The 25,070-nt window shown below is 59.0% G+C and overlaps 1 protein-coding gene across 1 annotated transcript in view; it reads right to left on the bottom strand.

Moving 5' to 3' along the window:
* Positions 1-22,513, bottom strand: part of COL7A1 (collagen type VII alpha 1 chain) — a 32,523-nt gene extending 10,010 nt beyond the window's left edge. The window contains 79 exon segments of the mRNA XM_010370347.2: positions 86-148; positions 274-318; positions 394-462; positions 677-739; positions 820-855; positions 951-1,151; positions 1,234-1,356; positions 1,474-1,509; positions 1,856-1,903; positions 2,007-2,042; positions 2,130-2,165; positions 2,284-2,379; positions 2,491-2,526; positions 2,599-2,634; positions 4,567-4,611; positions 4,699-4,725; positions 4,727-4,762; positions 5,185-5,220; positions 5,464-5,544; positions 5,636-5,671; positions 5,747-5,782; positions 5,854-5,934; positions 6,051-6,080; positions 6,297-6,323; positions 6,566-6,610; positions 6,848-6,919; positions 7,149-7,193; positions 7,388-7,423; positions 7,525-7,605; positions 7,713-7,748; positions 7,838-7,897; positions 8,273-8,326; positions 8,477-8,509; positions 8,886-8,921; positions 9,041-9,076; positions 9,172-9,216; positions 9,572-9,607; positions 9,685-9,729; positions 9,950-9,985; positions 10,113-10,172; positions 10,275-10,337; positions 10,458-10,511; positions 10,593-10,619; positions 10,856-10,933; positions 11,042-11,113; positions 11,291-11,326; positions 11,467-11,502; positions 11,592-11,672; positions 12,113-12,175; positions 12,247-12,291; positions 12,388-12,414; positions 12,499-12,534; positions 12,633-12,805; positions 12,891-13,037; positions 13,122-13,248; positions 13,536-13,672; positions 13,754-13,897; positions 13,984-14,118; positions 14,675-14,821; positions 15,164-15,286; positions 15,541-15,687; positions 15,769-15,894; positions 16,221-16,364; positions 16,494-16,613; positions 17,114-17,257; positions 17,360-17,485; positions 17,574-17,717; positions 18,680-18,808; positions 18,889-19,038; positions 19,114-19,230; positions 19,318-19,464; positions 19,567-19,683; positions 19,786-19,915; positions 19,991-20,154; positions 20,318-20,479; positions 20,572-20,665; positions 20,753-20,912; positions 21,579-21,759; positions 22,312-22,513. Coding sequence (XP_010368649.2) covers positions 86-148; positions 274-318; positions 394-462; positions 677-739; positions 820-855; positions 951-1,151; positions 1,234-1,356; positions 1,474-1,509; positions 1,856-1,903; positions 2,007-2,042; positions 2,130-2,165; positions 2,284-2,379; positions 2,491-2,526; positions 2,599-2,634; positions 4,567-4,611; positions 4,699-4,725; positions 4,727-4,762; positions 5,185-5,220; positions 5,464-5,544; positions 5,636-5,671; positions 5,747-5,782; positions 5,854-5,934; positions 6,051-6,080; positions 6,297-6,323; positions 6,566-6,610; positions 6,848-6,919; positions 7,149-7,193; positions 7,388-7,423; positions 7,525-7,605; positions 7,713-7,748; positions 7,838-7,897; positions 8,273-8,326; positions 8,477-8,509; positions 8,886-8,921; positions 9,041-9,076; positions 9,172-9,216; positions 9,572-9,607; positions 9,685-9,729; positions 9,950-9,985; positions 10,113-10,172; positions 10,275-10,337; positions 10,458-10,511; positions 10,593-10,619; positions 10,856-10,933; positions 11,042-11,113; positions 11,291-11,326; positions 11,467-11,502; positions 11,592-11,672; positions 12,113-12,175; positions 12,247-12,291; positions 12,388-12,414; positions 12,499-12,534; positions 12,633-12,805; positions 12,891-13,037; positions 13,122-13,248; positions 13,536-13,672; positions 13,754-13,897; positions 13,984-14,118; positions 14,675-14,821; positions 15,164-15,286; positions 15,541-15,687; positions 15,769-15,894; positions 16,221-16,364; positions 16,494-16,613; positions 17,114-17,257; positions 17,360-17,485; positions 17,574-17,717; positions 18,680-18,808; positions 18,889-19,038; positions 19,114-19,230; positions 19,318-19,464; positions 19,567-19,683; positions 19,786-19,915; positions 19,991-20,154; positions 20,318-20,479; positions 20,572-20,665; positions 20,753-20,912; positions 21,579-21,759; positions 22,312-22,396 — 6,453 coding nt within the window. The 5' untranslated portion in view covers positions 22,397-22,513.
* Positions 22,514-25,070: the final 2,557 nt, after the last annotated feature.

Here is a 25,070-nt window from a genome sequence, read left to right as displayed (position 1 = left end):
CAGTGCAGACCCCAGCCCTGCACATAGGACAACATATATGAGAGCCACCTTCTTGCACATGTGTGGCTGTTGGGCAAGGACTTACCAGGTTGCCATCCTGGCCCCTCGGTCCAGGCTCTCCCCGGTCTCCTTTGATGCCTGGCACACCCTGAAGCAGAGTGTTGTGCCCTGAGCCCCCAGGCACTGCCACGCACCCAGGTACTTAAGCACATCACCTCTCATGTGTCCCCAGAAAGGAGGGGGACTCTATGGAAGTGTGGGGAGAGGTCTCACCCTGTCTCCTTTGGGACCTCGGTCACCATCGCTGCCCGGCTCCCCCTGTGGGGATGAGATGTCAAGTCAGTCCCTAGTGCCACGGCAGAGGGTGGCCCCGAGCTGAACCCACACACTGACCTTAGCACCCTTGAGTCCAGGGGGTCCCTGTTCTCCAGAGAGTGCAGGACCTGGCCCATCCACAGACACCTAAAAACACAAGGTCACAGGGGAGAGATGTCTCTGTCATAGAGGCATGGGCGGGTCATCACAGATCTTAGGATCACAGAGGGTTACAGGGTTATGTAACACAATACAGAGAAATTCCAGGGTTATGTCACACAATACCATATTTCTGGGGACCAAGCTAAGGGTGGCTTCCTGGTCACCAGTCACAGGCTTAGGGCAGAGATGGGGTGATCACCTTGGGGCCAGGGGGTCCAGGGAGCCCAGGGGTTCCAGGGAGGCCAGGAGGGCCATCTCTGCCCTGCAGGAAACAAGAAAATGGGGTGGCAGCCCCAGCACAGCCTCCAGGCAGCCTGCCCCACAGAGCCCATCGCAGCCCACCTGTTCTCCACGTTCTCCTTTCTCTCCCCGTTCTCCCTGAAATGCAAATAGCGGGTGAGGCCAAGCCCATGGGGGGTCCCACCCCTCCCAACCCCTCTTCCCTTACTCTCCCGGCCAGCCCCCAGCCTCACCCTCTCTCCTGGCCTTCCTGCCTCTCCCACACCCCCAGCCCTGCCTGGGAGCCCAGGAATACCAGGCTTTCCAGGCTCCCCGGCAAGGCCGGGAGGTCCAGGGGGGCCCCTTTCCCCAAGGGCCAGGCCAGGTGGCCCCTGAGGGCCAGGGTCTCCACGGTCTCCCTTCAGCCCGCGTTCTCCAGGAAAGCCGATGGGGCCCTGCAGGAGTTGAAGAGAGAATGCTGGTTACTGTACAGCTACACTCCCACAGGGTACACCCCACTGAGCCACCTCTGCTCACCTCCTTGCCTGGGGAGCCCCGCTCGCCTGAGTCCCCCTTGGGGCCTCGACGCCGTTCGGGCACAGGCAGGAAGCTACCGGAGCTCTCATCCCAGGTCTCCACGATCTCCCGCAGGGCAGACACCTGAGGGGCAGCAAGAGGTCAGAGGAGCGGGGTGCATCGCTGCAGCGCCCATGCCTGTGGGCCCCGCTAGGCCCAGGGGCCCCCACTTGCCCCTACCCCCAGCCCCTAACAACCCACCTTGATGCCAGCAGTTTCCAGCAACCGATCCACGTTCTAGGGACAGAGGCTGGGTGAAGGGCTGCCCATGACAGAGAAGCTCCTGCCTTCTGCTCCACGCAGCTTCAGGAAAGCACCTCCACGCCCTTTTCCCCAGGCCTCTTGCCCAGAGCACCCTTTAGCACTTGGCTGAGGCATGGCTGGAGACCCCTGAGAGCCCCTTTCTGGCATGTCCCCACTGCCCAAGTTCCCTTGAGTGTGGGCTACAAGAACCCCAATGGGGCAGGGCACTGAACACACAGCACAGAACCTATGGAGCCTCGTGGCAAGGGGAAGGGGATGGTGAGGTGGCCCCCATGGGCATGCAAAACAGAATCAAGGGGACTTCCCAAGGCTGGCTCACCGGCACACTTCCAGGCTCTCCTCGCAGGCCACGCTCTCCAGGGAGACCCTGGAAAGATGAAGACAAACTGCTAGGAACCAGCCTATGGGCGTGCATGTGCACATGTGGGTGCTGTGGCTACCTGGGCATGTGGAAAAGGTGGGGGCCTCACCTGCTCCCCTTTGGATCCAGTCTCCCCACGGTCACCCTGAAACCAAGAATGACCAGGTGAGGAAATGACTCCCACCCTCGTCAGCCCCTCATCACGCCCCCTACCCAACATCCACACACTTACCTTGGGGCCCGTGCCTCCTGGAACACCAGGAAAACCCTGGGATACGGCAGAACATAAAGGGGTCACACAGGCCTATGGCTTCCCGGGAGGGTCACCCATGAAAACATAATGGCTTCTAATGCTCTCAAGTCCCAGAATGACCCAGGACACTCACCTGGCCAGGAGGGCCCAGTGGCCCTGGGAGGCCTGGAGGGCCCTGGGGTCCAAGGATACCAGGAATGCCACGCTCACCCTTGGGGCCATCACGACCCTGTGAGGGATGCAGTCAACATCAGGACCCTGAGACCTCAGAAAAGAGTGGAGTCATATCCCCCAGGGTCAGGGTTAGGGGTCAGAGGTTGCAGAAAACTCCAACACTCACTTCTCTCCCAGGGGCACCTGAATCTCCTTTCTCTCCCTAAGGAAAACAAGGATGCTTCAGACATGGCTCCAAGCAGAGACCAGAGAGACCCCAGGTGGGGGACTTTACCTTCCTCCCGTCTTCTCCAGGGTCCCCAGGTTCTCCCTGTGGGCAGAGGACTCACATCAGCCCAAACATTCACTTGTGTCTGACAGCAAGACACTATCTTGGCAGATTTCAGATGACTGTGACTGTATTTCTGTGCCTGTAGCTCCATGGCTGTGTATGTCTCGGAGCATGGCCTGTGGCCGTCTGAGTGAGCTGCTGCATGTCTAAGGGTGTGCCTGAGCAGCCCTGCTCACCCCAACAGGCAACTGCACACATGTCCTCTGTCTCTGGCTCTCTAGAGGTAGCTCCACATTCATGCATCTCTGGGTTGGTGATTGTCCACATGTCCTGGGTGTGTGCATATCCATGTGTGTCTTAGTACATGTACCCATGGGTCTGGGTGTCCTGGTCTGTTTGCACATCCTGGCCCATGTCTGCATATGGGCATGGGCTTATACATGTCTCCAAAGGCCCCCAGTGCCTTGTGTCTTGAGGCCTACATCTTGGCATCTGTCTGCAACTCGTGTATAGCTCAATGTGTATGACCATAAGCCTGTGGGTGATGATATAAAGTCATGTGCCAGCATGTCGTAGCACATGTCACAGGTCAGAGCCATCCATGTGTGTCTCACCATGTCTCAACACAGGTCCACATGCAGTCTTGGGTCCATGTCTGAGCACATGAGTCTGGGTGGAAGTGTCTGGGTGTCAACATGTCTCTAAGTGCCTCAAATGTGGCTTCACACTAGTGTGTTTGTGCCTGTTGACCTGTCTGTGGCTCTTCACCTGTGCCTATGGCTGTGGGTTATCTGGGCATGTGTCAACCCATCCTGGCACAAATTGGCCCATTCACCTAACCCCTATGTGTCTGTGAGGCTGCATGTGTGTGCATATAGAACTATTTTTCCAGGCCTGATGCGGTGGCTCACGCCTGTAAACTCAGCACTTTGGAAGGCCAAGGTGGGCGGATCACCTGAGGTTGGTTCGAGACCAGCCTGACCAACATGGAGAAACCCCGTCTCTATTAAAAATACAAGGGCCGGGCGCGGTGGCTCAAGCCTGTAATCCCAGCACTTTGGGAGGCCAAGACGGGCAGATCATGAGGTCAGGAGATCGAGACCATTCTGGCTAACACGGTGAAACCCCGTCTCTACTAAAAAAAAAAAAAAAAATACAAAAAACTAGCCGGGCGAAGTGGTGGGAGCCTGTAGTCCCAGCTACTCGGGAGGCTGAGGCAGGAGAATGGCATGAACTCGGGAGGCGGAGCTTGCAGTGAGCTGAGATCCGGCCACTGCACTCCAGCCTGGGCAACAGAGCGAGACTCCATCTCAAAAAACAAAACAAAACAAAACAAAACAAAAAAAATTAAAATAAAAAATGCAGCCGGGCGCAGTGGCTCAAGCCTGTAATCCCAGCACTTCGGGAGGCCGAGACGGGCGGATCACGAGGTCAGGAGATCGAGACCATCCTGGCTAACACAGTGAAACCTCGTCTCTACTAAAAAATACAAAAAACTAGCCGGGCGAGGTGGCGGGCGCCTGTAGTCCCAGCTACTCAGGAGGCTGAGGCAGGAGAATGGCGTAAACCCTGGAGGCGGAGCTTGCAGTGAGCTGACATCCGGCCACTGCACTACAGCCCGGGTGACAGAGCGAGACTCAGTCTCAAAAACAAAACAAAACAAAATGCCAGGCGTGGTGGTGCATGCCTGTAATCCCAGCTACTCAGGAGGCTGAGGCAGGAGAATCACTTGAACGCAGGAGGCAGAGGTTGCGGTAAGCTGAGATCGTGCCATTGCATTCCAACCCGAGCAACAAGAGCGAAACTCTGTCTCAAAAAAAAAAAAGAACTATGTTTCTGGATGCATCTGTATGTCTGGGCCAGGATGCATGTGTCTGCATGTGTGCCTCATGTGTTGCTAGAGATCTTGGCTGTGTAGGTGTGCTGGTGTTTCTTGGCAGGTTTCGCCGCAGCTGCCCTGGACACACTCACGTTTTTTCCATTCAGGCCAGGTTTGCCATCCTCGCCTGGCTTTCCCTGTGGGAACAGATCACTGGTCAGATGTCGGGGATCAGGTGAGGGTAGTAAGGGGGAAAATAGGGTAACACGAAAGTCTGGACTCACCAGTAATCCAGGGGGACCAGAGGGGCCACGGGGGGCCCTGTTCTCCACGGAGGCCTGGAAGCCCCTGGAAAAAGTATTTGTTAAGATTTATAGGGCCTCTGAGATATCCCTTGGGGCATACCCCATGGACTAAGAGGACCCCAATAAGATCTCCCTCTAGGGTAGAGACCCCCAGGACTGGGAGGTCCCATTGAGATCCCTCAGGCACAGACCTCATGGATGGGGGGGCCTCTGCTGATACTCCCAAGGGAAGAACTCCCAGAACTTGGAGGGCCTATGAAGACTCCCAAGGCAAAGAAGGTCAGAAAGGGGGATTCTACTAAAACCTGTCTGCCAGGGACTGAGACCCCTCCCAAGGACTGAGACTCCTCCCAAAGGGAAGGGTGAACCAATGCTCCCCACTCTCTTAATGCTGTGACTATGATGATCTGGTCGGAGCTTATGCAAACCCGAGTTCCCTCTGTCCCAGTATCTCCCCTCACTTACGTCTCTCCCTGGGTCCCCAGCTTTGCCTGCAGCACCCTGAGGAGAGACTCAAAGTCAGTTCATCATGGTCATGGGGTCAGGGGGCTCTAATCCCTGTAAGCCTAAGGCCTGCATGGCAACAACGCGCCCCACCCAGGCAGGGCTCTGGGAGAAGACACAGACAACATGTCTGGCCCCAGAGCTCGTCAAGGCCAAGACCAACCAATAAGGCTGGGGTCTAGGGCCCTCATGTGAAGGGATAGGGGAAGGGGACAACCAGGCAGGACTATCAAGACTCACATTCAGCCCAGGGGGCCCGGAGGCTCCTGGTTTCCCATCCAGTCCGCTCCGGCCATCCAGCCCAGGGGGACCCCGGTCACCCTGTGGAAAATAGAGTGGTAAGAGGCCACCAAGGCCGAGGTGGATCTGATAACCCAGGCTCATGTCCTGAGAAACCTCCACACCCTCTCACCTTTTCTCCTGCTGGGCCTCGGACACCTGGGTCCCCCTGGAGGGAACAGGGTCAGATAAGAGGTGAGGGCAAGATGGGGACTCGGCAAACGGGGCAAAGTGCATCACTCACCTGTGGGCCTGGGGGCCCGCGAAGCCCATCTATGCCCTAAAGATAGGGGAGAAAGAAATCAGAGTGGGCCCTCCCACACCTGCACCCCCAGGACCAGCCATACTCACCCTATCCCCAGGGGCTCCAGGGAGGCCAGGGTCACCCTTGGGCCCTCGAGGACCCTCTTGTCCACGGTCCCCAGGCTCTCCCTGTGACAGAGATAAGCTTGCTGAGGAACAGCCTTGAAGCTAAGCCATGCCCAAGGTAGAACCTGCTGGGAGGGGCACTGGGGTCTTTCTTACCCTCCACCCACAGACCCTAATACCTTCTCTCTTGCCCCAGGTCCTGTGTCTACCTGTGGGGGGAATGGCCAGTGAGAAGAATGGCTCAACAAGGGGAAGAGTGGTTGGCGAGGGGATACAGGGTCTGTGAGGGGCTCCAGGGATCTGTGGAGGTTTCAGAGGGGCAGTGGGGGAAGTGGGAATTAGTGGAAGGAACGAGGGGACATGATGTGGAGCCAAAGGGGCAAGTGAGGGCAATGACAGAGGACCAGACCCAGTGCAGCCCTTACCAGCCGTCCCGGGAGTCCTGGGGGACCCTGGGAAAGGAAATGATTATAGTCAACAGGAAGCCTCAGGTCCCAGGCCATGGCTCTGGTTTGCTCCAGGCTCAACTCTGCCCCCAAGTTCCCCGAAGTACCCTAATGCCAGCCCCCAGCAGGCATGGGTGGCCATCCATGCTTCCCACCTTGACCTCCAGACCCCTCGTGTGAAGGCACACTGGCAGCAGTGCCAGGGGACCCTCCATCCTTTCTGAGCCCAGGACACCAGCCCTACTCACCGGCTCCCCACGGTCACCCTTGGATCCAGATGGTCCAGGGCTGCCCTGCAGAAAGGCAGGGATCAGGACCACTCTAGGTGGGCAGCAGTTTGGGGGAGCTTTGGAAGCACCATGAGGACTCATGGGAATGTTGGTAGGCTTCAGGTGGGCGTGATGCAGGGGTCACAGGAAGTGAAGATTGGGAGGGTTTAGCATTACGGGGTTGGGGGGTAGGATCAGGTGTTGGGAATTGACTGGTTGGAGGGTTAAGGTTGGGGTGAGGAGTCATAGATTGGGACTCACATTTTGTCCATCCGCTCCAGGATCTCCCTGGTTTCCCTTCTCACCCACAGGTCCCCGAACTCCAGGTGCCCCCTAAGAAGAGTAGCTGGCCTCAGACAGACCCTCCCAGTATTTTGCAGTGCCCCTGTGACCCCCTACACTGCCCCAGGCTCCCCATCACTCCAAAATCCACATCAGAGGTTCCCATCACCCCATGTCTCCCTGCAGGGCCTCCCATCACCCCTTAGCCCCCCTCAGCCTTTTCTATCACCTTCATGCCCACCTCCCATCACCCCTGTTACTTCTCTCTGCCAAAACTCACCCGAAGGCCACGTTCGCCTGCTTTTCCAGGCAAACCTGGGTCACCCTGGTGACAGAGAGAAAAGTCATACTGCACAGGGAGCCAGGATCTAACTCACTCAGGGAGAGGGGACAGAGAAGGGCCTGAGCAGCAGCTGGACAGGAGGCAAAGAGTGGATGGATGGTCTGGTGGAGCCCCAGCCCACTGGGATCCTAGTTCAAGGGTAAAGGATCAGAAACCACAGTGGGAAGAAGTCTCACCGGAGGACCCTCGTCACCTTTCTCTCCAACTTCACCCTGTGAAACATGAGTGTCAGCCCTGGTTTCAAGAACCCCATGATGCTGGCAACAGCCCTACTCCCTTACCCGCCGTGACTCCCCCGGGTCCAGCCTCTTACATCTCGTCCTCGGGGGCCAACAGGTCCTGGGGGGCCAGGCCGCCCAGGGTCTCCCTTCTCTCCAGGAGGCCCTGAGTCACCCTGTGGAGGAGGCAAGAGGGAGGTGATGCAGGATGCTCAAAGCAGGCAGTCCTCAAGGGGAGGGGACCCCGGAAGCCTTGAGGTTGCCCAGGGTCATGGGTACTCACTGGGGGTCCTGCTCTGCCAGTAAGGCCAATGGGACCCTGAAGGGAATAGAAGGGGGATAGGATTTAGTCAGAGTCCTACCACCTCATCTCCCTCTGTCACACTCCCCATTCCGACATTGATTCACCCGGTCTCCAGGGTCTCCCTTGGGGCCAGGGTCTCCAGAAAGAACCAAGCCAGGTGGGCCCTGTGTATGGAAGGATAACAAGTCAGGAAGAAAACCTCTACCAACCGCCCCCTAAACACTTCCCTTCACGGGCTGGGTGCAGTGGCTCACGCCTGTAATCCCAGCACTTTGGGAGGCCGAGACGGGCAGATCACGAGGTCAGGAGATCGAGACCACGGTGAAACCCTGTCTCTACAAAAAATACAAAAAATTAGCCAGGCACGCTGGCGGGCGCCTGTAGTCCCAGCTACTTGGGAGGCTGAGGCAGGAGAATCACTTGAACCTGGGAGGCGGAGCTTGCAGTGCGCCAAGATCCCGCCACTGCACTCCAGCCTGGGCAACAGAGCGAGACTCTGTCTCAAAAAAAAAAAAAAAAAAACACTTCCCTTCACTTACCCGTTCCCCTTGGACTCCGGTAGCTCCTCTGGGCCCAGCAGGCCCCACATCTCCCTGGAGGTGACAAAGACCATCAGTGCTAGTCCCAGGCTCCAGTTAACCCCCTGACCTAGCAAGTCATGTGACCCTCAAGTCCCATACATAGGCCCTATGACCTAGACCTCAATTCTGTAGAAACCTCCCCTTGCCCCATACCAGGCTTACCTTTTCTCCTTTGGGTCCAGCGACAGCAGGTCCCTGAAAACAAACAGGACAGATACAGCTTGGCCCTGCCTTGGGGTTGTATGACCAAAGTCTTCATTGGAATGGAGGTCACATGGAAGTCGAAATCATACAGCTCAGTCCCCACCCAGAAGTCACAGGGTCACCGCTGATAGCAGGGAAGGGGTTATACGAAATGGACTGACACAAAGAGCTCATGACCTGCATGGCGGTCATGGGGTCACAGGATCACAGCCAGGAGTCTTGAGGCAGGTTCTAGCAGGTGAGCCACAGAGCTCCGAGACTGCTCACGGGCCCAGCACTGTGGAATCACAGCCTAGATAGTGTTCTATAGGAGGATCTCTGCTCAAGGGCTGCGCTGTGCTCAGAGCCCCATCCTCCCATCACTCACCACCACTGCAGGGTCCCCAGGACGACCAGGCTCCCCCTGTGGAGAGAGGATAGGAGCAGGGACAGGTCAGGGAGTCACCTTGGAGCCCCAAATCCCAGTGTCCTACCTGCCACACCCCTAGTACCAGACAGTACCACCCCCAGTCGAGGACCCACCTTCTCTCCTTGGCGGCCGGTAGGTCCTGGTGGCCCCTGAATGTAGAGAAAGTGGGAGTCCAGGAGGGGAAAGGAAAGGGGAGGGACACACAAAAGTCCCACTCATGGTCCCATCACAGTCACAGACTCACTTCAGGACCCTCTGCTCCAGGACGTCCAGCAACCCCTGGCAGCCCCTGGAGGAGAGGAAGGGAAGAGCTGTGCAGGTGGGTGGGGACGGGGGATATGGGCAGGGCTAGAGGCTGGGGTGAGGGCTGGAGAGGGGTCAGGGAAGATTGGGATTTAGGTTGGCAGGGGTCAGACTCGGCAGGACGACAGAGACCAGGTCAGTGAAAGTCAAGGTCAGTTCAGCAGGGTCAGAGATTTAAAGCCAGGTCCCTGAGGCTGAGGGTTAGAGCCTGTATCAGCAGAGATAAGGGGTCATTGAGGAGGGGTGAGGAACAGGGGCAGCGGGGGTCAAGGGCAAGAAGCCAAAACCAGAAAGGGCACAGCCAGGTCAGCTGGTATGAGCATTGCAGCCAGTGGGCTCACCCGGGATCCCGCTGGGCCTGGGGGTCCACGTTCGCCCTGATGGAACAGAAGAGGTCAGAGCTGAGTTGGGCTAGATCCTCCAGGGCCCTTGGAGCCCCCCAGGTTGCACTTACCTTCTCTCCAGCCTCACCCAGGGGCCCTGGAAAGCCCCGGTCACCCTGAAGACAGAGGGTGAGAGAACGACAGAGAGAGAGAGGGTTGGTGTGGGGCTTGAATGTCAAACCCCAGACAATGGGTCTCAAACTCCAACCATCCCCTCCAAAACCACAACCTCTGACCTGGAGGGAACTGTTATCTCCTGATCTTCCAGCCTCCCCTAACACCACGGGGAGCCTGGAGTAGCACCCCTCACACCTCAGTCCCCCAGTTGGTACTCACTTTGGGGCCAATAGCTCCAGGAGGTCCCCGTGGGCCCTGGAAGGGATGAATTTGGGGGTTCAGAGATTTGCGTTTGGGCATGAGGATGGAGCAGTGGTTGACGATTGAGGTGGGGGCTGGAGCTGTGCCCACCACATTCAGAACCCCTGGCCCCTCCACTCACCTGCTCACCCGGAGACCCAGGTTGTCCTGGGAGGCCTGGAGCTCCATCCTCAGAGTCACCCTGAAGGAGATACGCACGGGTGGGAAGACCAAAGGGAGGCCCTGCCCCTAGCACCCAGCCTCCCACCCCAGAACTGGGATATCATCAAGTCAGGCTTCCTACTTTTTCTCCTTTCTCTCCAGGGGGGCCAATGGGGCCTTGGGGTCCAGGGCTTCCGGGAAGACCCTAGGAGGAAGTAAGTAAAAATGTGAGCCAAGAACCATGAAGCCCAGCACCCAACCACTGCCCCAGGAGAGACCCACAGCCCTGAGCAGGGCCCCCAGCAGAGCCTCAAGGCCCACTCACCGGCAGCCCGGGCTCCCCAGGAGCAATGCCACCTTCACCTGGTCCAGGGGGACCCTGGGAGAGAACAGCAGGTCACGGAATGAACAGGGGAATCAGACTCTAAGCCACCCCCAGCACAACCCGTCCCTCACTTACCCGCTCCCCACGATCACCTTTGTCACCCTAGAAAACAGATGATGACCCCATGACCCTGGGCCACACCTCACTCCCAAAGATACCAGGAGGGATGAGGGTCATGGGGTCCAATTGGATTACAAGGATCTTGGGAGAACTGAGGCATCATGGTGAGCATGGGGGTGATCAGAGGGTCACAAGAGCCAGAGGAACTGGTAGGGGTTATATGGGTTCAAATGGGGTCACCAGGTCTCTGCATCACATGGCACTCATGAGGTTGTCACCTTCACGGATGTTCCAGGAAGCCCTGGGGGGCCACGGGGTCCTGGGTCCCCCAGTGGTCCACGAGGTCCAGGGGGGCCCTGATGGAGGAGACAAAGTATAAGGTGCAACCCCACAGACCCTCCTCTCACCCCCTCGTGTCGGTACCCCCACTACCCATCACTCGCCACCACATACCCTGGACTTACCGATGGTCCAGGGTCCCCTTTCCGCCCAGGAAGCCCAGGTCCTTCGCCTCCAATGACTTGTCCAGGAGCCCCCTGTAGGGACAGAGAACAGTGGGCAGGATTCAGGATATGGGGGCCTTGAGTTGGAATAAGCCCCTAGACACGTCCAGCTATTCTTATTTGCGCCTTAGGCCCTGCACAGGGTCTGGCGTGGGGCAGTCCTGCTCCTCCCTGGGACATCCCGGCCGCCTCCCTTCCCCCTTCACCTACCGGCTCCCCCTTTGGGCCTCGAGGTCCTTGCTCTCCCTGAGGACCAAACAGAGCAGAGGGTGGTGCTTGGGCTCAGGCGGGTGTCAGCGTGGGCACTGACCTACCACCCCAGGCTCCCGCCCTGTGGAAGAGCCCTGGGAAGACACTTGGAAAGCAAAGAAGGGAGGGCGCCTTACCGGTTCCCCACGAGGGCCAGGCAACCCTGGAGAGCCCTGCAAATGGAGGCCAGAGGCAGAACAGTCGGAGCCGCCCACCCACTCAGGCAGCGCCCACCCTGACCCGCAGGGCAAGGCTTGCTCACCTTTAGGCCAGGGGCTCCAGGGGTCCCAGGAGTCCCGGGGCGGCCAGGGCTGCCTGGACGCCCATCTGCTCCAGGGAAGCCCTGAGGAGGTGAAGAGGTCAGGGCAGGAAGGGACCCTCCCCCAAGGCCCCTGGTTTGCTGGAGGGGCCTCACCCCATCAACAAAGGGTCCCCTACCTCACTGGCCCCCAGGTATTATTGGGGGTGGAACAGTGAGGCAGAGAAGTGGCCCCTCAGAGCTGCACGGAGTCCAATTCTAGGCACAAGGGCAGTGACAAGGCAGAGGGCATCCCTGCCTCTGGGACTTAGAGCTGCTGCTCAGGCTCTGCAGAGGGGCTAGAAGCCCCACTGGCCCTTCTACTTCAGAGTGTCCCCTAAAGTCTCTGCGGTGGCTTATAACCTCCAGCTGGGCTTCTAGGAATTTCTGATGATTCGAACTCTGCTTATTCCTTCTCTCTTGTAAAAACCCTGAGAAAGCTTTGAGGAGTGCCTCAGAGAAACCGCGATGGTCCCCACACTCACCCTTTCGCCCTTAGCAATGGCACTTCCAGGGGGCCCCTGGGGGCCAGGAGCACCAGTCCTGCCCTGAGAGAAGAGAGCAGGTTAGGTGGTGATAAGCCAGTCAGGGTACAGGGACAGATGTGGGGGGCACTCACCGGGAGGCCAGGGTCGCCAGGAGGCCCAACTTGTCCTCTCAGGCCCTAGGAAGGGTGATCAGTGAGACCTGTGCTGCCAACCTCCCCTGCCCCACTGACACCCAACCCATTCTCTATTCCCCACCCTGCAGGTGCACTCACCATTTCTCCAGGTTCCCCCTTCTGGCCCTGGGGAAAGACAAGTCAGATGTGGGTCAGAGTGGCTAGCCCCAGGTGCAGCTTCCTGCCCACCTCTCGTCGCAGGACTCTTACCTTTGGACAATATACTGGGCAGGGCTCTGGCCGGGGCTGTGGACATACGGTCTCTTTGAGGTTGAACATTTCTACCAAGAACCCCCAGATCCCTTATTTTCTACCACCCAGTCCCCCAGAGGGCTCTTCCAAACCTGAGTAGTGAAGGATGCCTGACACAGGGCTGCGGCCAGACCACTGACTGCCCGGTCCAGGCTTGGCCCATCATCCACGGCGAAGAAGGTCTGGACAGAGTCCATGCCCGGCACCAAGCGACGCAGCTGCTCTGGGTCTGCTCCAGCCATTCCCAACATCACCACTTTAAGCCCTAAGGTGGGGTCCAGTGGCTGCTTGATAGCCCTGTCAGGGCCACCCCTATTCCCAGACCCCTTCCCCATCAGCCTACTCCTTACCAGCAGCCTGGGCCTCACGGATGGGGCTGAATATGTCACCTCTCAAGGGTTCATCCACTAGCAGAACCATCACCCCTGGCACGTGCTGGCGGCGCCCAGGAGCATCTGGTGCCAACACGTATCTGTGAGCTGTGACCACGGCTGTGCCTGGAAGGAAGGACATGTCAGAACCCTGGGGCACCAAGCTCCCAGTGGATAGCCCCAAGAGTCCATGCCTGCTGCAGTCCTCACCCAGGTTGTTCCCACTTGGGTCCATGTAGGGCATGTCACGGATCCTTTGCAAGATAATGCCAAGGTCATAGGAGCCATTCAGGGGGAACAGTGGGGAGGGCCGGTGACTGTAAGACAGCAGGCCAACCTGGAGTGGAGGGAGACACAGAGCCTGAGGAGGATGATAGAGCAGGGATGAGGGTGCACAGAGCCTGGAGAAACACATCAGGGTGTGTGTGACCAAAGCCTGACTATCTATTAGGGAGTCAGCAGTGACGGCAGGATAGGAAGCCAGGCAGCAGGTGAGATCTGGAGCCTGTGGGAGAGCTGGGAGAATGACTGAACCTGTTGGGTGGTCAGGAGATAGTACCTGGCATGGAGCCTGGGTGGGGGGCCACAGGGAGAGGTAGGAATCTGGTTGCCCCAGGACCAAACCTGAACCGCCTGTGGCCCAAGAGGCCCAAGTGCCGACACCAGACGCTCCAGGACCCGCCTCGTAGCCTCCGCACGGTGAGCATTGTCTTGAGTGGCATGTGGTAGGAACACCACATCCGCCAGGCCACGGGGACACACTGCAGGAAGGGGAACAAGTTACTGAAGCGAGCAGCCCACCCAGACACACCTTTCTGCCCTTCCCACTATGCCCACCATACCTGGCGTCTGTGTGACGGATGCCTCAGGACCCTGCACACCATCCAGGACAGGCGTCAGGGAGAATATGTAAGAGACGCCAGGCTCTAGCCCTGTCACCCGCTGGGAGCTTGAGATCCCTGGAAGTGTCTGCGGGGCCCCAGGCACTTATGTAGGAGAGAGAACTTGATTAAAAACCAGTCTCCACAGAGCCCCAACTGCCAGCCCACCCCAACCCTGGCCTCCCCCTCACCCTGGCCAGGGCCTCTGAGTGGCCGCCAGGATAGGATGTAGCTGGATGCCCTGGACACTGGGGTCCAGGCCAAAGTCACTGAGTCGATCGAGGTGTCCACCACACGTAGTTCAGTGCTTGGAACACGAGGTGACTCTGAAGGAGGAATGAAAGATCGAGGATCAGGCCGGGCACGGTGGCTCAAGCCTGTAATCCCAGCACTTTGGGAGGCCGAGACAGGAGGATCACGAGGTCAGGAGATTGAGACCATCCTGGCTAATATGGTGAAACCCCGTCTCTACTAAAAAATACAAAAAAAAAAAAAACTAGCTGGGCGAGGCGGTGGGTGCCTGTAGTCCCAGCTACTCGGGAGGCTGAGGCAGGAGAATGGCGTAAACCCGGGAGGCAGAGCTTGCAGTGAGCTGAGATCCGGCCACTGCACTCCAGCCTGGGCGACAGAGCGAGACTCCGTCTCAAAAAAAAAAAAAGGATCGAGGATCAGAGGTTGAGTCCTGAGAACCCAGAGGGGAGAGAGATCTGAGATCCTGGGTCGGGTTTGTCTTATTGAAGCGTCATGAGAGGTTGTGCTGGGGTCACCCAGGGTCAGAGGGTGAGGGGTGGGGGTACAGGAGGAGTCACTCAGAGTCGGGGTGCAGGAAGCCAGGGTGGGTCATCAGTAGGGGAGGAGCACGCCAAGGTGAGGCAGGCTTACCAGTGCGCGCTTTCACGTCTGCAGAGGGCCCTTCTCCAGCCGGCCCTAGGACACTCAGCCTCATGCGGTACTGTGTGGCTGGCTCCAGCCCGTCCAGGTGATAGCTGTTGAGCTCGGGCCCCAGGACCCGGGACTGTTCTTGGCCACCTGGGGCAGGCGTGAGGGTGAGGGCCAAGAGCATGTGGGAGAGTGACACCTGGGGGCATTAAAGGGCCCGCCCACCTCACTGGCTCTGTTAACTGGGTCCACCCTCCTGACTGATCTTCCTCATCCTCACTGACTCTGCCCACTTTACGGACCCTGCCAGACTGACCCTCCATGAACTCACTGATCCCGCCCACTTCATTGACTGATCTTACCTACTGTCACTGATCTCGCAGACCCCCAATGACAGACCCCACTCACTGTCACTGTCCTCACCTACCTTGTGGCGTCTGCCACAGCCTTGCCCCCATTGGTTCCTAACCTCCTCCCAGGGACACCCCTCACCCTCTGGTTGCCAGCGCAGAAGGAAGCCCTGCACTCCGGGCACCGGCTCCCAGCGCAGCCTCAGCGAGTGCTCCCCGCGCTGCACCACGTGAAGCGTTCCCAGGGCTGGCGGAGCCTCAGGCGCTGGAGAGAAAGCTCAGGAATCAGGGAGGCTCTGCCCCAATGGCCCCTGTGCCAATCCCAGGCCCACCCTGGCACATGCACCCCACTCAGCCAGCCCCTCTGCCTATCCCGGGCTTCATCTTCCCTCCTCTCAGACCCCGCCCCCAAAGGCTCACTACCAGTCCTGGTCCTTTCTCCAATCTGGAGCACAAGCCCCGATCCCCAAACCATCCACACCACCCATCCTGAGGCTCTCCAGCTCATGCTCTGCCTACGCGTGGTGACGACAATGGAGACAGGTGTGCCCTCAAGGTCCCCGACAAGTGCAGTCACTCGCACTGAGTAGCTGACTCCACCTTCAAGACCCCGGATCTCTGCAGAGTCTGTGTTTCCTGGGAGTATCTGGTGTCTCATGGGGCCACCTGGCCAGGTGGGCATAGAGCAATGGTTAGGGGTGGGCAGTCTCAGCCAGGAAGGATAGGGGTGGCATCAGGGAGCCATACCTTCACTCCGGCCCCAGGCCAGTCTGTAAGCTGTGGCCCCAGTGACCCCTACCCAGGTGATCCGCAGAACGTCGCTGGAAGCATTGAGGATCTGCAGCCTTGACACACGGCCCACAGGCTCAGGGGCTGGGGACAGAGGCAAGGTAAGGGGGTCTGGCAGAGAACAGAGTGGTAGTGCAGGCATGGTTGACACGGGGGTAATCTGAAAGTCAGTGTGAGGTTAGTGTGGACAGGTCACCGTAGGCAGCCCTGAGAGGGAGGAGGTCACTGCCTTGGGGTGGGCAGTGTGGGGCCACCAGGAGGTTGGGTGGACACTTAATCAGTGCAGGGTGGGTCAGTGTGGACAGGACAGTCGCTGAGCAGGGGCGTGGAGGCAGCTGGGCAATCAGGAATACACAGCAGGGCAGGGTAGCTAATTCAGTGTGGCTAGCAGCTGGTCAGGGTCCACTCACCAGTCCTGACAACCACAGAGGCAGGGGGCCCATCCACACCAGCCACATGGGCCCTTACATGCACCGTATACTCAGTATCTGGCTCCAGCCCGTCCAGCTCAGCCACCGTGGCCTCCCCAGAAACCAACTGGGATTTCTCTGGGCCTAGGAGCAGGGATGGAGGCAACTCCAGGGCTAGTCAAACTCTGTCCCCCAGAGCCCCACCTGGACCCCCAAAAAACCCCCAGCCCCCATTCCACTGTGACCCGCCCCCTCCCAAACCCCAGTCCCCACCGTGGGCTGAGTGCCAGGAAACCCTGTATCCTGTGGCGCCAGGAACCCTGGTCCAGGAAATGGTGACAGATGAGCTGCCGGCCTGAGTCACATGGACTGTCCTCACTGGGCCCAGTGGGTCTAGTGGGGAGAGGCAATGGGGAGTCTGCTGGAGCAGGCAGGAAGGAGTGGGGCTATCTGATACTGATAGGGGAAGGCGATGAGAGTCTAACAGAAGACAGGAATCTGATAGAGGAGATGGTGAATAGGTCCAGTGGAGAAGTGGGGAGATGGAGGTTTTAGGAAGCAGTGAGGGGGTCTGATGGAGGAGAAAGTGTAAATCTCAAAGGAGATTTGGGTCCAGCAAAAAAGGGGCGGGGGTCTGAGGGCTGAGGTGGTGGAAATTTGAGGGTAAAGACTGTGGGAGTCTTAGGGGAGAAGCGGGGGAATCTGAAGATGGGAAGGGCTTAAGAGGAGACAGCTGAAACTGAAGGGGAAGCAGAGTCTCTGAGGGAGGAGGGAGTAGGAATCTGAAGGGGGAGGCAGGAGTTCTGGGGAGTAGCAAGGGTCTGCAAGGGAAGGCATGGGGGTCTGAAAGAGCAATGGAGGCAGAGAGTCAAGGGACGGGGGCAGGCCCTGACCTGTTCGAGCCACGATGACCGCAGCGGGGCCCTCTTCTCTCCCTCTCAGTACAGACACAGCCACCTGGTAGGTGGTTCCAGGCTGCAGCCCTGTGATGTCTGTGACAGTAGAGTCTGGGGGCAGTGTCTGGCTGGACTCTGGACCTGAGGTCAGAGGGAAATGCTGGCATGGCTCCTGCCTGTCCCCTCCAGCCCCCATACCCTCATTGGTCCCTTCAGCAGTCCCCCCACACACCCCACACTGACCACTGCCTGTGCTCCAGCTAATCCGAAATCCACTGGCTCCAGGGATGGGTCCCCAGGCCACCCTCACTCTTGTAGCATCTGACACCACAACCCGCAGCCCTGGAACAGCAAGTGGGGTTTCCGGCTCTAGGGGTTAAACACAGACGTCAGAGGTCAGAACCAGGACCAGAGTGAGGCAGACAGCTGTCCTCCACAGGCTTCCTGTAGTGCTCACCCCGGCGGACAGTGAGGACACTGGCACTGCCCTCACGGGGACCCACTCGAGCAGACACCCGCACAGTGTAGCTAAGCCCAGCCTGAACGTCATCCAAGTCGAACGCTGTCTGACTCCCGGGAAGCACCAGGATCCGCTCAACCCCTAAGAGAGAAGTCAGCATAGGTGGGCAGGGGTCAGAAAGAGACAGGGACATGGGACGATGGCAGTGATGGACAGGGACACAGAGCAAGAAGGGCCATAGAGGTGGGGATGTGGGGTGGTGGGGACCAGAGAGATGGCATATGGCTGAAAAAAGTGAATGCAAGACAAGCACATAGGATGAAAGGGGCCAGTGATGATCAGGGACACTGGAGGACAGGGGTCTGTGGGATGCTGGTATGTAGGATGACAGGAGCCAGTGGACTGCAGTGAGAACTGATGAGCTGTTGACAGACATTGATGTGGGATGGCAGATGTCGGTGCTGGATGGGGACATGCAATGAGAGGTTGGTGTACAGTGGTCACCACTAGGGTCACAAAAAGGCAGGTGATTGAGTTTGTGGCTATGCAGAGTCGCAAGCCATGGACAGGGGTGTGGGGCAGGGAGGAGACTGGCTGGGGCAGGGTAGGGGCAGACACACCCTGTGACACTTCAGGGCTCAATGCCATCCTGGGAAGCAAATGGATAAGGAGACAGAGAGGAGACTATAGGGACCCAGGTGTGAAAGGAGAGGGCTGGGCCGGGCGTGGTGGCTCAAGCCTGTAATCCCAGCACTTTGGGAGGCCGAGGCGGGCGGATCACAAGGTCAGGAGATCGAGACCATCCTGGCTAACACAGTGAAACCCCGTCTCTACTAAAAAATACAAAAAACTAGTCGGGCGAGGTGGCGGGCGCCTGTAGTCCCAGCTACTCGGGAGGCTGAGGCAGGAGAATGGCGTGAACCCGGGAGGCGGAGCTTATAGTGAGCTGAGATCCGGCCACTGCACTCCAGCCTGGGCGACAGAGCGAGACTCCGTCTCAAAAAAAAAAAAAAAAAAGAAAGGAGAGGGCTGGAGGTACACTCAGACCCCTCAGGCTGGAACTTCAGTGTGTGTGGTGGGGGTGCTGGTTGCATCCACCTTACCCTGGGTGCTGCGCACAATGATGCGGTACTGGGTGGCACTGGGGACTGGGCTCCAGGACACTCGCACCCGCTGCCCGGGCAGCTCGGTGGCTTGCAGGTCCATCACAGGGCCCACGGGCAGCTCTGGTCCTGTTGGAGAGCACAGCATAGAGGCAGCCTGGGGCTCCGACACCTCCCCCACTCACTGGCCCAGCCCACAGAGCCCTCACCAGTGGGAACCACGGTTGCAGGGGTGGCCACCTCGCGGCCCTCCAGCAGAGTGTAGAGTGTGAGGCGGTACTCTGTGCCCGGCTGCAGCCCATCCAACTGGTAGCGGGTTACATCAGAGGGCAGCACCACCTTCTGTGGTGGCTCCAAGCCTGCAAGATGACAGGGTCAGGCCAGCTGAGGCCATGCCCTGACCCTTGCCTGTCCATCCCTTCCCCCACACTGACCAGTCTCACGCCGCCATTCCAAGCGGTAGCCACGGGCCTCAGGCACCAAGTTCCAGGAAAGGAGGATGGATGTGGGGCCCAGGATGACCGGGCGCAGGGTCTGCTCAACAGAAGCATCTGCCCAGGGCACATGGGATGTCAGTTGCCTCCGGTCCTTGCCCTGCCTGCCCATCCCAGCCTGACGAAAGTGCCCAGCCTTCTTACCAGTGCGAGCCGTCAGGGAAGTGGTGGGCCCCACACTGTGGCCAAACAGGGTGCTCATGGTCACTTCATAGTCCGTGCCAGGCTCCAAGTCACGCAGCAACACTGAACCTTGCCCAGGGCCCAGCTCCTGCTGCTGTGTGGGCCCACCTGCATGGGGGGCACCAAGAGGCCAGTGGGCCTTGCAGACACAGGACTCTACAGTTTTGTCTGAGGTGCAGGGACTCCCCTCAGCCCACATCTCTCACTCACCACTGAGGACCCGCCATGTCACATGGTAGCCAGTGGCACCTGACACACTCCGCCAGGCCACCAGGAGGCTGTGGGCTGTGGTATTCTGGATGGTCAGTTCCGGCCCCTCCAGGGCAGCTGGGGGAGAGTCCCACCAGGGATTCATGGAGTCAGGAGTGGGAGGGGGTAGTGGGGTGGGGAGTTAGGTGAATGGGGTCAGAGGCTGGCAGAATTGCTCACTGGTCCGAGCTGTCCCGCTCACCGCCTCCCCGATGCTGTTGGCGTAGAGGGCAACCACAGTCACTTGGTACTCAGTCAGTGGCCGGAGACCCTGCAGCCACACGCTGGTCTCACCAGCTGGGATGTTCACCTGCCCAGGGCCAGAGGTCACTTTATCTTGCCCAGCCAAGTCCCCAGCCACCACCTGTCACTCCTGACATCCTACCTCCTGCCGCTCACTCGGCAGTGGCTGTCCCAGCCCCGTCAGAGGAGTATACTGGACCTTGTAGCCAGTCACAGGGCCACTGGCTGCTGTCCACTGTACTCTCAAGGATTGGCTGCTTGGCTCAGACAGCACTAGGTCTCGTGGAGCAGAGGTTGAGTCATCCGCTGGGAATGGGGGATCAGGGGATCAGGCAGGAGAATCGGGGTGGGCATGTATGGTGCAGAGTTGGGGTTAGGGTCAGGAACACATAGGATGGAATCAGCACTCCCAAGTGGGGGTTGGGGTCCAGGGTCTAGGTCGGGGCACACTATGTAGGCAGGAACTCACGAGGCCGGGTCACAGGCACGCCACCAGCAGTTGTGCACACTCTCCGCGAAACGAGGGGCAGTAGTGTCCTCAAGATGCTGAAGTCATTGACGAAGAAGAAGAAGTCACTGGTGGGCTGTGAGGCAACTCGCTTCAGCTCCTCAGGGTCGGCATTCTTGATCCCTGAAGTAACAACCAGTCAGGACTCAGTCACCCACATGCTCTCTGACCGCTCCCACTCCCCAGCTGACCTGTCATCCCTGCTCAGTCCTTACCCACAGTAAACAGATTGACTCCCTGCCCCTTCAGCTTTTGGGCAGCTGTGTCCACCAGGTCCTGGGACTTCCCATCTGTGATCAGGATGCAGACCTGGGACAGGTGCAGGGGTCAAATCATGGCTCCCCTGAACACTTCATTTGGGGTTATCTTGGGAGGCATGGAATGGGTAAGGATCACCTTGGGGACACCAGGTCGGGCCAGCTGGGGCAGGAAGACACGGTCAGCCACATGGAGAATTGCAGCCCCTGTGCGAGTGTTGCCCCCTTTATAGCTGAGCTCACGGATGGCGCGGATCACATCACTCCCAGAGCCAAGTGCATCCAGGCTGAACTCTGTCCTGTTGGAGGGTAGGGGTGGCAACAGGCTAGGACTCAGGATCTCTTCTGGCCCTGGCCGTGAGGAGGCCTCTAGGGTGAGGGTTATGGGTATCAGGTTCTCTTGAGAGGTCCCTTCATTCTGTGATTCTCCACATCCACTTTCCTCTGGAACCCCCAGGTTAACAAACTCCCCAGGGGCTCCTTTGTGCACCATCTGCAGCTGGGCCTGGGCAGGCCTGAAGGAGCCCTTAGGGGCTCACAGTCTGTGGGAAACAAGATGCTGCTTAATTAAATAATTGCAGGAGGAGGGGTCCAGATGTAGGAAAGTGGATGCTGGCCAGATGGAGCGCCTCTGGTGAAGGGCTGCAGGGGTTAAGAGGCTAGAACATGAAGAGTCCAAAAGGCACGGGGGCCCCCTCCTGGGCTCCCCATCTCCAGCTCAGAAAACACAGCCTGTCTTGCACCTTCCTGTCTTGCAATAGCCTGGAGGTGCTTCAGGGCATGAAGGTTCTACCTAGGGAATCCTTATCTCTGTCTCCAGAGGAGGTCCTGGCTAGGGGGTCTCTAGGTTCCCCAAAACTTGTTTCCGGAAAGACCTGGTCTGAGGTTTCCCGGGTCTCCTCCCTCCCTGGGGAAGGGGTCTTGGGGGAATCCCGTGGTCCCCAGCCCTCAGGGCCACTACTCACCGTGGGTCATCACTGTACTGAACTGTGGCAAAGCGCACACCCTGTGCACTGGCTGCTCCAGAGAAAGGCAGCACCAGCCCTTCGAGAAAGCTGCGGACCTCGCGGAAATTGCTGCGGCCAATGGATGAGGAGCCATCCAGTAAGAACACAATATCAGCGGCGTAAAGGCGCGTGCAGGTCACTGGGGCGGGCAGAAGAGATCAGGGCCTCTTCTGGGAGGCCAACCACCCGCCTCCCCGCACGGTGGCCTCGCTGGGACTTGGGATGGTGGGGAGAGTAGGCCTCATCTTATGCAAACCAGGGCCCAGTCGGCCTGAGCCTGGGGGCCTTAGAGGGAGTCGAGCTGGGTGAGTCCCAGAGCAGACTCCCGCAGGGGGTTGGGGTGTGCGGGGGAGGGAGAGTCGCCAGCACGGGTGTGGACCTGGGACTGAGGTCAGCCTCTAGGGGCCGGCGCGGATTGACATAAGGCAGGGGACCCTGCGTGCACACAGGGAGCCAGAATTTGAGTCGGAACAGGAGAGGAGGCAGTTTAGGGAACCCAGCACCGACCGCGGAGGGTTCGGGGAGTCCCAGAATTAGGAGGAATCCTCGGGGAGTCGCGGAGTTGGCTGGGTTGTGGGCGGGGGGTGTTGGGAATGAAGGCCGAGTGGAGCGGAGGGTGACACGGTACAGTGTCCCAGGCCAGGTCCTCCCTTGCGGTGCCCCGGGCCGGGTCCTCCCTTGCGGTGCCCACCTCTCTCCCTGTGCTGGGCTCGCACTCGGGGCGCCCCTGCCAGGATCCCGGCGCAGAGCACGGCCACCAGAAGCCGCAGCCTCATCCTAGTCGGTAGAAGCAGTCAGCTAGGACCCCCGCCTCTGCCCCTTGCTCCCCTGCGGCCTTGGCGGGTCCGAGCCCAGCGCCCCTCCAGCCCGAGTCCTGGTCTTGCCTGCGCGTCCGCCCGCTCCCGCCGCCGCCGCTGCAGTCCCGCGGGCAGAGCAGAGAAAAGTCCCTGATCTCGGGGGGCGGAGCGGCAGGCGGGGACCCAGGCACCCGCCCTCACCCACATCCCTGAGAGGTCGCCGCCCCCACCACTCCTCCCCCAGACAAACGATATGACGCACTTAACTATAAACCCACCGACCCCCCTTGGCTTCTGGGAATTTCCCAGAAGGTTCTCCATGGACAGATGCTGAGGGAGTACCCCTAACTCCATCTAAGGTCACAGGTCTTGGCTGCTTTAGGTCAATCACAGTGACCAGGCTGAGGAGTGGATAGGTTCCTGCAGAGCCACAAGGCAGCAGCGCCGTGGGGGGTGGGGGCTGCAGCTGAGGATGACTCACCCCCAAGCCGGTGGGGGTGCCCAGACAAGCCCTCAGGCCATGGGTCCCGCCGGCCACTCCTGTGATTCAGCCATCTGTCTGGTGGGCCTCCTGGGCCCCACCCCAATCTCCTTGACAGGAGAGAAGCCCTGGCAAATGAGTGACTCTGGGCCTGTCTTAGGGAAACCAAGGTCCCCTTGGCCTAGATCCAAGTAACTCACCCTGTCTTTGTAGGGGATAAGCCAGAAGGAGGAGAGAACCTGTGTCATGCTTATATGCATATGTCCCAGTGTCCCACACCCTCTACCATGTCCCAGGCAGATGCAATCCAGCTGTGCCTGCAGGGAGGGGGCCGCCCATCTGTGGAGAGCGGGACCACCCACAGTGATAGCTCATCTCTCAGGAATCCAGCCCTCCATGCCCCAGGCCGGGTCCCCCTACCTACATGTCCTCACCCATAGGCATCCCCTCCTTCCATCTACTTTTCTTGCAGATCCCTGCCACCCATCTCCCCCACCAGGCCGAGGTCTCCTTGGGCCCCTTCCTCCTTTCCTCATTGCCCTCATGGTACCTGTAGCTTCTGGCTTCATAACTGCCCACTACCTTACTCCTCTCCCCTTACCCAGGCTGACTTCCCACCCTCCCCCAGCTTGGCTTCTGAGGCTGTGGACAGTCCCCCAACACACCAGGCCAGGGCCACTGTCCCAAGGTGGTGGGACTTTGTATATGTGTATCTCTTCATTAGATGGGTGACACTAAGGCAGAGAGGCACCCCTAAGAAGGGCAGGCCCCCATCTGGGTCCTGCTCCCCCATTTTTTCCTGCTAATCCTGAATAACTCTGGGCAGCCCAGAAAGCACATCTATACTCACCAAGGCTGCTGGGCCCCTTCTAATATGCCCAGCCCCACAGCCTGAGGACTCTGGAGGCAGTGAAGACCATCCATGCTGCCTGCTTTCCTATTGCCCAAGGAAGGCTGGGGCTATTCCTTATTACTGACCCCCAAAACTATCCTGGGGCACAGTGCTGTGACCCCATGGGGCCTAGAACCTTATTCCAAGGTCAGGGTCTCCTCAACCATGTCCCAGGACCCCCCATCCCTGCAAGGTGTGCTCCAGGTGAGGGCTGCAGAGAACCACCTATGTTCTCATCACAAAAGCAGCCCCTTCCCCCTAAGACTGTCACCTCCTCCTGCACAGCCAGAGTGGGCGAGAGCAGGCCAGCGGCACAGACAGTACAGTACAGACATATGTGCACACGTGGGCCAGCCTTAGGGGAGACAGGAGGCCCAGCTGGGAGGGTGGGTGCTCAGGCAAACCTCATCAGAATTGAGGTGCCCCCAAAAGAAAGGACAGGTTGCTGTGAGAGGGTCTCTCAAAGGGTGCTGGGAAGGTAGGAGTAAGGTTGGAATGACTGCATGTCTGGAGCTCCTGTGAGGCTTATGAGCAGGAGTGTGGCCCTCTGAGGCCCCAGCTCTGCCCTCCTGGGAGGCACACAGCCTAGGGCACAGCCCCAGAGGCCAGTACCTACCTGCAATCCCATCAGGGCAGTGGAGCCCCCAGAGCACATCTTCCTCCCTCCCAAGCTTCCCTGAACATTTCCTTCCCTGGCCTCAGTCACTACCTCTCCCCATCTGTTTCCAACCAGGGCCTCTTTATCAGGTCCCAGCCCCACACATCCCACTGTGCCCTGGACACCACCAAACTCCTCACTGGACTATGGAAGATTACCCTCCTCCAATCCACTCCTGCCCCCACGTCTCCCAGCCCTGCTGGGAATGTAGTCCTCTTTGTGTCCCCTGCAGCTGGCTCCAGCTCTTGTGTGGCCATGACCTCTGCTCTGCCACAGCACAGCTCACCAAGACTGATACAGAAATGTGGCCTGAGAGTCCCCATGCTGAATCTCAACGCTGACCAAGTCACTTCTCTTCATGGTAACCTCCACACACCTCCCCAGCATGGCTCCAGGGTAAAGACCAGAGTCCCTGGCTTGGTATGCAAGGTCCCTTAGAACCAGACCACTCCCAGCAGCTCAAGCTCTCATGACCAGCACACCTGTAGCCTCTAAGGGCCATGCTGGGCTTACAAATGAAGCCCCATCCTCCAGGAGCTCAAACTTGGCAACAGACTTGGCACTTGTTCCCCTGCCTGGGTGTTGCATCTCCACGAGCACCCAGGGTTGGGCCTGTCAGGGT

Source organism: Rhinopithecus roxellana, chromosome 1 (genome assembly GCF_007565055.1).
Source record: "Rhinopithecus roxellana isolate Shanxi Qingling chromosome 1, ASM756505v1, whole genome shotgun sequence".
Classification (NCBI taxonomy): Eukaryota; Metazoa; Chordata; class Mammalia; order Primates; family Cercopithecidae; genus Rhinopithecus; species Rhinopithecus roxellana.
This window is presented reverse-complemented; position numbering and strand designations above follow the sequence as displayed.